General features: G+C 44.2%; 1 protein-coding gene across 2 annotated transcripts in view; it reads right to left on the bottom strand.

Moving 5' to 3' along the window:
• Positions 1–659: 659 nt before the first annotated feature.
• LOC106816400 (polyribonucleotide 5'-hydroxyl-kinase Clp1-like) overlaps positions 660–13746 on the bottom strand; it is a 16666-nt gene continuing 3579 nt past the window's right edge. For both annotated transcript variants that reach the window (XM_014821003.1, XM_014821011.1), the window contains exons 2-12: positions 6190–6270; positions 5645–5758; positions 5331–5456; positions 4988–5129; positions 4624–4797; positions 4078–4167; positions 3727–3827; positions 2972–3110; positions 2449–2529; positions 1638–1731; positions 660–1162 (exon numbers count right to left, since the gene is read on the bottom strand). In XM_014821003.1, the coding sequence (XP_014676489.1) occupies positions 1051–1162; positions 1638–1731; positions 2449–2529; positions 2972–3110; positions 3727–3827; positions 4078–4167; positions 4624–4797; positions 4988–5129; positions 5331–5456; positions 5645–5758; positions 6190–6270 (1254 nt within the window). In that variant the 3' untranslated portion in view covers positions 660–1050. The remainder of the gene's footprint in view (positions 1163–1637; positions 1732–2448; positions 2530–2971; positions 3111–3726; positions 3828–4077; positions 4168–4623; positions 4798–4987; positions 5130–5330; positions 5457–5644; positions 5759–6189; positions 6271–13746) is intronic.

Raw genomic sequence — 13746 nt, 5'->3', positions numbered from 1 at the left:
GTGCGATGACCCCAGGTCATGAATAATAATTAAGAAGGGTCTATATGATTGGCAATCGTACGCAGAAATATTTTAATGCGGTTAGATTATAGCCCTTTTACCCAATCAGAGGCGTTGCTACACGTAATTTAACCGCGAATAAATTGTTTTTTATCGCGGAAGAAATAATTATTTCTGAGTACGATGGCCAACCATTCGCGCTGGTGACTGATTTGAAGGATGGAAGGGTATTTCCAGGTATTGCATCCAATATTTGATTGTAAATATCGTTAACAGTGACATTTTTGGAGCAATTGTTCTTTCACATTGCCATGTTCGATTTTTTGGTACTGTTTTGTGGGTTTGGAAATACCCTTGTTACCAGGGGCCCCTTGTCAGAAACAAAATTAGTCTTAACATTAGCCTTAACTTTACTATGCTTCTGACAATGTGCCCCGGTTATTTAACCTCTTGTGCTGATGTAGCTACAGACGGTATTTCCTATTAATGAGGATTCTTAGTATATTGATGCAATATATTCATCGCATATATACACAAAAACTAACCTTCACTGCAAACTATTTCATTCCTAATTACAAAAATGCCTGATATCACGTCATGCAGACGTAACCTATGGGAATGCAACCAATAAGTGAATTACATCATACAAGAACAAGCTGTTACATAAAAACACGGATGAATATTTATGTTGGCAAACAAAGTGCATTACAATATAAAAATTCAGTAGCAAATCGAATATTTCTATATAAGATGTCCTTTGTGCCTTTTATACAACAATAGTACACAATTTATATAGTTTTTCAGGGATGACACCCTAGCGGGGAAATTAATATGAAGATATTTACAATAATTCCTATTTAAAGTAGAAACCAAGTTACAGTCATACTCTGGGCTCAGATACAATGCATACAGTGTGTGGAAAAATTTCATTGATTCAAAAATACAAATCATTATTACGTACAGTATCTCAAAATACATTCAGAGCACAGAAATGATTCACTAGTGCGTACGGTCTCTGGTGATGCTTTCAGCATGTAGAAATATGAATCACTAGTGCGTGTCCACAAATTGAACATCGCTGAGCAGCAAGATGCTACGAGGGAGGGGTCGTGGGGCAGGTGCCAATATAGTAAGAACTTTCTTCTCCATGTCGACACCATTACTGAAAAAACAAACACCGGTATATATCAGTATGTTCCATCATTACTGAAACGAATATAAACAGCTTATGCATCAACGCCCCATTATGTCATTCTAAACCTGTTCTACACTTTTAGCATGGCATCAGCCAATGGGGTATCTTGATAAACATCTTGATGTTAACCCATTACATTGCACGAGCTTGCAATGACAGTCACTTTGAAATTTTCTTGATCAAATTTCAAATTCATATTTAAGAAATCCATCTTAACCTTACTAATCCTATGTAATACTCTTTACATGTAATACAGCAATAAATTAAGTTTACTGCCAAAACGGTGATTTCCCTTATGATATATCTTAATAATATAAGTAAAAAAATTACAGAGGCACGAGTGTAAGAAAATGCACAAAACTTCATGAACCCGACATAACATCATTCGACATCTCGTCAGATCGTGATTGGCGATCTTGCGAACGAGATGCTGCGCACTCACATGCAGATGAAGCCCATGACGTTGCTGCGGACTATGTCATCGTCGCTGGTCAGTGCCATGCTGACGGCCAACACGTGATGTAGCAGCTGATTACCTGAAGCATAACGCAACCAAGCATCAGCAGGCGGATGACCCCATTTAGAACTTACATCTATCTGGTTAGACGGGCTCATGCTGGTAGTTGTCAGAAACATTTCGGTGGTAACATTAGTGTTAGTAGTAACTTTATTCTGCATGTTATAATGCTAGTAAGCATTATATAAGACCCCCCCCCCAAGGTTGTATTTACGAAGTAGAGTAACAAGTCTAGCAGCATTGCCCATTGTAGAAGCATAAACTCTCATTGGTAGAAATTAGATCAAATTAGGCACAAGGTTAGCAGGCCTGGTGGCATTTGGATGATCATGAACGCATCACAACTATCATGTAGTTTGATGCAATCGACGTTTTCTTTTTAGGAGTGGCCAAGCATGCCAACCAAAACATACTTATTCTAGTGCATTTGCATGACACACCTAGAAATCGTGTATAGATTTTTGAGTGCCTTCCGACACCAGCTTTCTAATGCTGACCAACTCTGACTGACATTCCAAATATCAGATGAAGATCACTGATTTGCAAAAGTCTATTCACACATGTATATTCCTCAATTCACCTGTTGCAGATCTAGAAATGAACTTGCATGATAGACGCAGCAACTCACGCTGTACGACCAGCATACGAACAAGTACATGCAATAAATAAATAGTCCAGTAGCAGGCGAAGCTACGGGATGAAAGATGATGTCTATTTCACGAGCAAAGCAGCTTACTGGGAGGAACTGCAACAAGCTTCAAATGAGCGTCCTCTTGTTTCATACCCAACGGCAGCAACGAGTCTGGTAGCAAGGGAGCTATAAACAAAGTACAGCTAAGATTAGGCACAACAAATGGAAACATGTAGTACGCATTAAAGTATGAACACATGCAATTGCAATTTATTGCAGGTAAGTTTACACATGAACAATGAAACTGGAATTTGATCAAGACTATCATAGCACGTTTATCTACTCACATGACTTTATATCTCGAATTAACTTGATAGCTTGTGTGATGTTTTTTGTCTTAGCTTTATTATTATTTGGGAGGGGGGTAAATTCAGTCTGACTTATGTTAAATTTTGTATCAGTTTCTAATTGAAAGTAAATAATTACGAATACCTGAGAAGAAAGGGCTTGTGAATTGTGAATTTTACAGTTATCATACCTGAAGCATTAAATTTGCTGAGGGTGGTCAGAGTAATTGCAATACGCTTGCTCAGTTGCAAACATAGTTCATAGGTCTCTCTTACTTTACCTCCAATTTTTAAGATTGTCACATCAGAAAACTTGACATCATACTGGTGGGGATATAAGGGTGTACTCAGACCATAGAAATATTCCTTCACTTTGGCATCTCTAGATTCAACTCTGTGTTGGCGTGACCTTTCAACAACCTAAAGACAGTGGAGAGCAGAGGTGTATAAATCAGTATTTACATATTTAGTGGTCATTACAATTTCTAAATAATTTTTGTTGTCATTTACAACAAATACACATTCGTTCACTCACACACACGTACACACAAGGACACTCACAGATGCATATGAATGCAGACATGCACACGCACGCACGCACGCACGCACGCACGCACGCACACGCACACGCTGAAAGGGTCGTTGTCGTATCAGGTACTAAGTATATGTACCCGAGGTACGTATATGTATACCAGACCTGTATCTTCTCAGCATATATGTACCCTGTGTTTAGGGCTAGGGTTAGGTTTAGGGTTAGGGTTAGGGTACACTTCTGTAGTACAAGTCTGGTACACTTTGTGTATACATATATGCAGGAGTTAATAAAGACAATTTGTCTTTATTAACTCCTGATATATGTACCTCGGCTACATATATGTAGTACCTGATACGACAACGACCCCTTCAGCCACATACACGCACGCACGCACGCACGCACGCACGCACGCACGCATGCACACACGCACACACACACACACACACAGATCAATTGTTGGGATTCACAATGCCCTTGCTTTCACCATTACAAGACACTCACTCCTCCAGACTTTGGTTGCAACACTATCTTCACAAACTTAGGCAGATCTCTTTTCAAATCATTGTGAAGTCTCTCTTGGTCCAAGACTATGATCACATCCACTGCAGGTAAGAACACGTGCACGTATGCACAAAAATCGTATTATTATTTGCTCTAGACATCTTGTTCACGAAGCATTATCACAAACATGAGCTACATTAAAATTGACAACCCTCCCAGATTCCTCTCAAAGAATAGTCTGTATAAACGACTGAATGCTTGCAACACATGGATAATACCATAAATATGTATAGTATACCGAAGTATATAAATGCAACTGTTTACAGTTCATAATGTAGAACTATATATTACCTTCAAATGCCTGAGCAGCATGAATGACGGCTTTGTAACCGAGACCTTTCACCCACCCACAGGTGTTGATCACAACTCCACTGATGGCAGCTGAAAACGTACGGGCACAGGAAATAACGACAGTAAGTCACCGCTACACACTCATACATGCATTCCGCGAGAGTGTGTCACGCTACAAAATAACCTTTTCATGAAAACGACTGTAGTAAAACATATTAAATGTCGCGGACGTGTCTCGCTCGAAATGGAGCAACTGATTGCTGACGATCACATAAACTGCAAGTAAGAACACAAAAACCTTATTATTATTTGCTCTAGACATCTTGTTCACGAAGCATTATCATGAACATCAGCTACATTAAAATTTACAATGCTCCCATGTCCCTCTCCAAGGAAAGTCTATATAAATGACCGAACGCTTGCAGCACTATTTAATGAAATAACGTCGAGCGAACAGATGTACTCGCCATGCGTCAGAAACAAACACAAATTAGATTCCTGTCACGTCCCAGCCGGGATTTCTCCCAGGTAGCCACTGCTGCTCACCCTTCCGGTTCGTCTCGCCGCGCATCTGCACGATGTCGGCTAGCTGCGAGACGAGGCAGTTGTACAGGTTGATGTTGACGCTGGGAGAGATGTGACCGAAGTGGTAGATGAGCGGCGCCTGCAGCGAGAAATTGCCCTCCTCCACATCCGCCGGTCGTTCTACGGACAGCGAGCCTGCGAATGTGCGAGGCGAGAACACGATCACCGTCGTGTCGGCAACCGTTCCAAACATCGCGATTCGTCGGTTGCATTCGTCAACGATTGATTACGCCAATAATTTGATGGCCACTCTACATGTCAGTGTGTAAATGTGGAAGCTAAGTACAAATCTGCACCTGCTATTCCAGGGGTGCATCTACCTTACCAATCGTGCCTGGTATGGATATCTGTCCCTGGCCCACGTCCAAATCTACGAATGTTGGCCGCCGACCAAGTCTGACAGCATAGTTGACCAACAGCTTGCACACCGTCGACTTGCCGACATCTCCTGGTCCGACCACCATGACCTGTGAATGTGACAGTCTCACATTAACTACTACAATGCCCGGGTACGATAAACAAGTGTGCCCTAGCTTTTCACCAATGTTTCTTTTTGTTTAAATGCTGGTGTTTCTTCAACGTTTTCACTGCTGTCACTTTCAGAATTTGCAGCCAATTTTCAGATGCTAGGGAAAATATCGTTAGCATTTTGCGATTGTCATACTTACAGTGGGGCCACTTGTGTTATCTGTCTCGGCTTTCACTCTCATCTGTTCGAGCGCTGCATGTGTGTTAATGTACATCACCATGGGAGTTTCTTTGGCTATGTAAGCTACCTCTGTCTTACCGCTCAAGTAGACAAAGGCTAAGGAAAACAAGGAAATACCAAAAGCGTACTTTGTTGAAATACTATTGTCTGCACACTTCAGGACACACATTTAGCTAATTATTTTTTTTAATTCTGCAATGTTATCATTAATCATAATTGTGTGTTGGAAATTGCAGTGTTAATGTCTTCACGAAAACAACTAGAAAAGGATATTTCCAGCACACATCCGTGCCACGTAAAAACAGCTATTTTTCCTCCAGAGTAAAAAACGTATTTTTTGTTTTGTATAAGTTCTGTGCCGAAAATTTCTGCCATGCCAGATTTGAGCTGCAACAAAATATTGAATACAATTAATGCTATATAATCATATATAGACATCTCGTGCATGCACATGGATATTTATAAATGAATCAATATATATAAAGATAGATAGAGAGGGTGCAAGAAAGAGAGAAATAGTGAGTTAATGTGATATATAGATTGAACAAGAGAAAGACAAGCAGAGATAGAGAGAGAGAGAGAGGAGGAGGAGAAGGAAAGAGAGCATGAAGGGAAGAAGGAAGGGAAGAAGGAAATTTGTTTGAGAAAGGAAGGAAGATTGAAGATTGAAGAAGAATTGAAGATTGAAGAAGGAAGATTGTTGATAGGTGTTAAACTACTATACACACATACACACACATCCACGCAATATTACTGAATTCAATTTTGTAATCATCTTAATGGGTTAAATTAGGCACTAATTGGGTCTATATGCAAACCTCAAGTTCAACTTCTTCATTGTTCTCTACTTCAAAACGCAGTTCACACACTTTATCAAGCTTGAATTCAACCCTTTTCCCCTGAAATAAAAAATATACAATGTTCCAATTTTTCTTCCAGAGCTTTATTAATTAATATTCACTCAATAGTTTATATTACAGCCAATGCCATATTCTCTTATAATTGGCAAATGTACAATTAAACTTAAAGTTACACTTGCAATGTTGTAGCACTGTTTTCATACTGATAATATACAGTGATTATAAACATTCGGATACAATTCCAACATTAATTGGATTATGATATAGTCCTGTCAGGTTGTATAGAATTTACAAACCAGTGAAAACTTATAGATCACTATCACAATAATGAGAAATTTTATATATATTTTATATTTTATCTGGCGGCTGGGATTTGAACTCAAGAGTCAGAGTGGACCACTAAAGCCGGGCTTATGTCGGGTTGCGATTGAATGCGACTGCCTGCAACTGGCCGCCACTAGTTGCTCGGAATAGAACAGTGGGCAAATGAATGCAACTGACGATTTTCCAGTTGCTTTCAGTCGAGTCGGCTCGCAAGCGCGCTTATGTCGATATCGTCGCTGCCGATCGCTTCCAGTTGCTCGAAATCCAGTTGCTTCCAGTCGAGTAGGCTCGCAAGCCCGACATAAGCCCCGCTTAACACAGTCAGTGACAGTGTCAGTGTCGGCGACAGTGCTACACCATAACTAATAGTAGTAGTAGGACTTGAGCGTCTTCGTGGCCCAGTGGTTAGGCCACGTATACTGTCCACTGAAGGCTGTGAGTTCAAACCCCGGCCGGGGCAGTGAATTTTCTCAAGGTGTAAAAACCTGGCTCTCAACATTGGAGATTGTGAATCTCCCGTGGCTCGGATGACCACGTAAAATGGCGGTCGCGTCTCCAGTAATACTAAGGCCAATGGGGACGTAAAAAAACCACTGAGGGCGCAAACAAATTCTGGCTGTGACCACCCTCAGTGCCATTCAGCTAAAACGCTAACTACCTGGCTTTACCCAAGCTAGGTCACACCCCATGGCTAGCTCCAAGAAACGGTATTGCTAGGGTTACAATACCGTTTCAAACCTTGGCTGCAGCTAAACACGTAGTTGCCTTATATTCCAAGTATCGTCAAAGAACACCACACATGTGATATACCAAATGAATCAGTATACGTCCACCTTCTTGTAACCATCAGTGCGCTACGATGCACTGGGTACTTACGGGGTTACAGCGACTTTTTGAGACGAATGCAACAACATTTATGAATTCGCCGCCATGTTTGCTATCATTCCGACTGTGACTAAAATCCGCAATGGATTTAATTACGCGGTGCAACCTCAGGGTCAAGTTTGAACGTATGTTCCCAGGAAACTGTCCGATGCCCTTGAATGTGTCACTGAACTCCGTAAATATATCTGGTTCCGCCATGGGTTGGTCCACTGAAAGTACGACCTTTATCAGACCCAGATCAATGCATGATTTGTACCCAAGGATTGGCACAGACTTTGTCGAGACGACGAAAAAGTCCATGTTGTTCCGTCTGTCTTTGTACTGACATGGTAAGGTGCACGTACCCTTCACTGCTAGTGGTTGACCGCCGTAACCGTACAGCTTCTGTTTCGCTGGTTGCAGTTTCGAGCGGGAGCGGAATACGTTTTCCGGAATCACGTTGGCTTGAGCTCCTGTGTCGAGTTTAAATGTTATCGTTTCATTACCCACGCCTATATCAGCGTATGCTTCATTGGTGCCTGTAGCCGACTGTCCTCCGACAGTCCCTATGAACACATTGTTGTCGACATAGAATTCTGGGTCATGTCTGTCCAGGTAATCCTGATCCCCAGCGCAAATGTCAACATTGTGAACATCCTTATGTGATCTACACATCCTTGCGAAATGGTTTCTACCATTACATGCGAAGCATTCTCGGCCTTGCGCTGGGCACATGTCGGTGTAGCTGTGATGCGTACCACACCTATCACAAAGCTGTTTGCCTCCATGTGCATTCTTACCCCTTGGGTCGTATCCACGTGTGCCTCCACGTGTTGGTGTATATCCGTATGCACCCCTCGCCCTTGGTTTGGTGCGTATCTGTGTGCCTCCCACGTGCTGGTGTGATGAATACCTCTGCGTAGCGTGTACATGCGCTTCCTCCATTTTCATTGATTTTAGCTGTACTTGTGATAACTCGTGTGTTCGTGCTATGTCTATAGACCTTGTCAATGTCAGGTCGGATCCCTCGTTGATGAGTTTCTCACGTATTCTATCTGAGTTTGTCCCAAACACGATCCGGTCCCGAATCATATTCTCCCTTTGTTGTCAAAGCGCACTCCCTTGCAAGGAGTTTTAAGTCCGTCACAAATTGTTGAAAGTCTCTTGACCTTGGACCGCCCTATAGAAGCGGTATCGCGCGAACACCGTGTTCGATTTCGGTTCTACATACTTTCCAAACTTGTCATAATACGTTGTTAGCTTCTTCTTGTTCTCTGCCGATATGTCTGACCATGTATTGTACACATCGCGTCCTTTTTCTCCTACCCAAATCAGCAGGTAGCTCACCTTCTCTTCTTCGTCTTTGGCCTTCAGTGGTCCCGAAAACATCAACTCGCGCGTGCTGCCGAAATCTCTTCCAGTTCTCGGCGGTATCGCCTGAGTCCCACTCCATACGCGGAATTGGCACGTCTAAAGCTGCCATATCGTTTGCGTGGTTGATTGATGGAGTCGTATCCACTTCTGACACCATGTAAAGTTATGCCTATAACTCAGTGAGGACAAACACGTTATATATTTCCAGAATTAACCTTTATTCTAATCTCCATTTCCATTCCTTGCCACGCCCCCCTGCCTCACGCACGCCATCTCCGGCACGTATAGTGACCGTCTAACAGAGTGTTAGCTAATTAGCAGAATAACATTACAACACCTGCTGAAACAAAATTCGCGTGTCTGTAATTGGTTGGCGTTGAGTCGAGTCATCACTGCGAGTGACATGAAAACGCGTTAATGTGTAAAGGGTTTGACTGGAGAAATCAAAACCAGTTACCGTTGGTGAGCATACGCCACATGGTGCCTGCTCTGCCGCGCAATTTAAACGCGTCGGCGGCAAACGCCGCCAGAATCTGCTCCTCGTTGATTAAGAAAGAAGCAACACACAGTCAAAGCATTAGCGACATAATATATTTCGGACGCGGACTTGACAAAATATCGTGATTGTTATCGAATTGCATTGCTTGATGCGGTCGGTTGAGGCGAAAAAATAACGCGCCTCTGTTTTGCGCAAATGCCACGTAACGTGACTGATGTCATAATAGACATAAGCTGTAGATATTTGGAATGAAAACGGGTGTAGTATGATCTGCGATATACATCGAAAAATCTGTCGCCAACATGTCTTTCAATGCCAGAAACGTCTTCAGTTGACATGAAAAGACAGCTGGCAGTAGGCACTTACCACTGTCTCGGGAAGCAATCATAATAATAGAGAATATCCTCCTCAATAGCTCGTGGCAAAGCCACCGTAATCGGACAGAGTATCTTTACGGCACGCCAACAATCAGGTGTGCTAACCTGTACTGCGAGCATAAGCAGATATTCGCTAGTTTTCCGTCCGTCACGCCCCCAACATGGAGATCGCTTAACGGCCTGCTTCCAAATCTGCAACCACATCGTAATATCAACTAAGCGCCATCATAAAGCATCAGGTCGCCAGCACTGAAGCTGTTGCCTAGTTAGCGCGCAAAACTTATCCATCGGTAGGACTCGCGAATCGCGGTCAGCGATCGACTAACTTTAATTAAAAATTTTCGCAGTTCATCTGTACGCCAATAAGATCATTAATAGTCGGCTCTGTTAAGCCGCACCTGCGTGTGGGTAAGATTAACATACTGTTAGCTGTCTTCCAACCTGCTGAAAGGCATCCTGCTGATAAGCGAAACTGAAGAAAAGCGGGAGCATCCATCGCGCAATGTCTTCTTCATCGTGCAGTTCCATAGAGAAAACTTCTGAAGCTTACCCATAAATGGCAAAAAGGGCAACGCTTAGGGCGTTGCCTTGTAAAACATGCCTTGTAATGCCCTTTACCCTTTAACTAAACGTTTATACTTAATGCGAAAACGTTAAATGCATGAGCTGCTACAAACTCTTCCACCGTGCTCCGAAAAACGTTTCAAAGCTGGGATCGCGTTGATTATATTCACGAGTGCGAACCTGTCCTTAAGCATGTTAGCGAATCTTGCTATCTTTATACCATTTCCATGCTACTCCGTAATCGCGCTGGAGATCAACGCTAAACGCTAAAGCCCACGTCGACTGAGTTACGGCCAGACTCCCTTCGGCTACAAATACAGCCCCCTGTGGGCTGTCGCATTCTCCTTAGCACCGTGCCCACGCACAGTGCTGATCTGAAAGAGAAATTACGGAGAGATTCTCATGTTTTAACCACACGTTAGCCCAATTAACTCTTGACCCGCGATCAACAAGAGTCTCTTCCCACATTTCTTTCGTTACCATTGGCTACTGTGGCTTCCCGCACTTATGGCTACCGGCACAATGGGTTGTGCACTGTTGAAACCCGTATCAATGGCAGGGCCATGTTCCTTGAGGCGCGTCCGCCTCACTATCATACTCATTGCGCTTAACCACGTTTAGCTTCTCGTCGGCGCAGAATCCGTGGCCGGCCATGTGCCAACTCAGCTTTCCGTCGTCTGGATCGCAAAACTGCTACTGCGCATCAATATCATCAGTTAAACGTATCGTCTACTTCCGATCAGTTAGATAACTCGCACTCGCTGCATCAGAGAAAATAGCGTCATCACATTAATACTCTCTGCCCTGAGGACTCTGCATCTGACAGGTATATCACTGTCACGCTCTGCGTCAGACCTTCCGGCATTCTGGTGAGCAGCTTCCGCGCCCTCCTGCCGCTAGAATGGCACGAACAGGCGCGAATCCCCGCCGCCGGTAGTACTTCTCTGCACGCGACATCGGCAATTGCGGTTGCTCTGCAGCTCTGCATCGCGAGTGGCTGGGGTGTTGAGGAGAAAATGACTTAACGGGGGAGTTCGTCTTCCGTATCGAACTCGTCGTCACTTACTACTGGTATAACGGTGGATTATGCTATGTCGCCGCCCTTTGTGGCTGGGGACGTGTGCCACCCGACCTCTTGCGACGGCGTTTTAGGCAATCCATCGGACTCTGTGGGATGAGCGCTGCGCATATTCTCGACATGCGCAATTACCTCCCTTTTGGTTATCTCATTGCTGGCAGGAGATAATTCTTAGAGCTTAACCACCTGAATGACTTGTGTTGATAACACGGATCCAAGGGTGAGGCCAAATCTTCTTTACCGTGCTCCTGGCCTTTAACACGGCGATTCGTGATAATAAACGGGAGTCACCGACCTCGAAAGTAAGCTGCTTAGCCGCGCTTTCGCTTAGTAAAACCTTATTGCGTAAGGCGCTGCCAAGACGTGTCCTGCTCTCACATGCGCATATGCCTGATGGAGACGTTCCGTCGTCTGTGCGATCGGACTCTCATCGTATTTGCTTCCGCCCTTGGCGTAAGAGGCTGTCAAGGGCTTATGGCGTTGCCCGGTTCTCTGCGCCGCTACATGAAGCATTAGAATGGCAGTATACTGCTCTATCCGCTGAATACTCAATACGATATGCGCCAGCAGCGGGGAATCTTTACGCGTCCTAATATCTGTCTGCCGAATTTGCTTAATTGCTGGTGGCTAGCATAGAATTAAGTACCCTGTGCAACGCTTCATTCGCCCCCACGCATTGCTCGGAAGGTGTACGGTGCGATCGTTACACCAGGAATACCTAAGTGTTTCGTTTAGACCCGCAAGTTAGTTTACTATCGTACTCAGGTCCATTGTCGGACAGTAAGCATACGTGAGTGCGCATGGCGCGGCAAAGATTTTCTGTGGCTAAAGAGCTGTGAGCCGACTTACCTTCCGCTGTCTTGTTTTTAACAGGAAAACGGCTTCCGGGCCCAAGACGTTGTAAGAGACAGAATGAAAGTGAATGAGGTACCTTCATTGCCACGTTCACGTCAATGGAAAAACTGACACGTGTCAACTGCAACAACGTCCATTAGGGTCCCCTTGGCAGAGGTGCTTTATACCCATCGCGTGCAACGTATATTGCTAGCTAGCTCTTGAGCTTACATGCTATGCAAGCACCGATATGCGTTAAGTACATCCGCGTACATGCCTGGCCAGAAGTATCGAGATTTAATCTTGTTATACGTCTTGTCAAATCCAAGCGTGACCATGGTAGAGATCATCGTGCGTGGTGCCGTAGACTATTTCGCGCTACGAAAATACCCGCGGAATAACTAGCTGCATACACGCCGCTGATCTCGCGTAGGCGGCATGACATGATGTGCATTGCCAGCTTCATCTATCATGCACGTCAGACAGAATCTGCTAATCTTTTATAGCAGTCGTCGCCGATGTTACGAGTGCTGAAAATACTGTGTAGCTGGCGGGTCAACTCTCTGTTCTCCTTGCATTCCCTGTAAGTCCACAATTAGCTGGTGATTTGTAGTGAGAATTCTCCTGTGCACCGCTGCTTCTCCGTGCTGCGCAGGCTACGGTTTTCCTGCTGCATCGCTGCCGCCGCTTTCCTGTGTTCTGCCCTCCATGAGACTTTCTGCCTCCTCGACAGGTTCCGGGCTTAGTCTCTGTCGCTTCCTGGGTAGTCTACCTGTTGTATTTCTTGTTCGACTGACATGCGTCAGTTTGATGCGCGACAGCGCATCTGCATTCCTGTTGGCAACTCCACTTCTAAACTCAACAGTTGCGTTGATGCTCGCTATAACGTTAGACCATCGAAGCAGTTTTGCATTTTTTAGATTTGGACAGTGAGAGTAAATACTTCAGAGTTTATGGTCACTGACAATAACGAACTTGCGCTCCAGCGAGGTAGGGCCGCAATTTGGCACAATGCAAAAATAATTGGCGAACGCCCTTCCCTCTCTATAACTTGGCCAACGATCTGTCCTTATTCAACTGCATGACTAACGTACTGGATCACAAAACTTCCTGTCCTTCACTCATCTGTGCTGCAGCGAGTACTGCACCGACTTGGCCGTAGAGGAAGCGTCTCGTAAACAAACGGTACTCTTTATCCTGTATCTGCGATAAGCCAATATCGGGGGCGTTCAGTAAGCTTTCTGTTTTAATAGGCAGAATGCCGTGTTCCGCATCGGCCATCCAAGCAAACTTTGCGCGTACTTGTGCTGTGAGTGCGTCGTTAATGGCTTCGCGCATCTGCTAGCGATAAGATTTGATATGAGCCCTGTAGTAACTTGCCATCCTAAGAATGAGCGTACTCTCCTGTTGGACTTGTTGTCGGCCGATTTGTTGTTTAATGACCTTGAACCTTGTCTGGATCCGTGCTATTCAACGGGTGAGACGACCGTGCCAAGTAACTTGACTTTACTCTGAGAACGCACACTTAGATGCTTTTAGCTTTGAGTCCTGCCGTTGCGTAGTCTGTCAAACACCTCTTGCGATATCGCGCCACTATTCTC

Source organism: Priapulus caudatus, unplaced genomic scaffold (assembly GCF_000485595.1).
Source record: "Priapulus caudatus unplaced genomic scaffold, Priapulus_caudatus-5.0.1 Scaffold31, whole genome shotgun sequence".
Classification (NCBI taxonomy): Eukaryota; Metazoa; Priapulida; class Priapulimorpha; order Priapulimorphida; family Priapulidae; genus Priapulus; species Priapulus caudatus.
The sequence above is the reverse complement of the archived record's forward strand: the minus strand, read 5'-3'. Positions and strand labels throughout refer to the sequence as shown.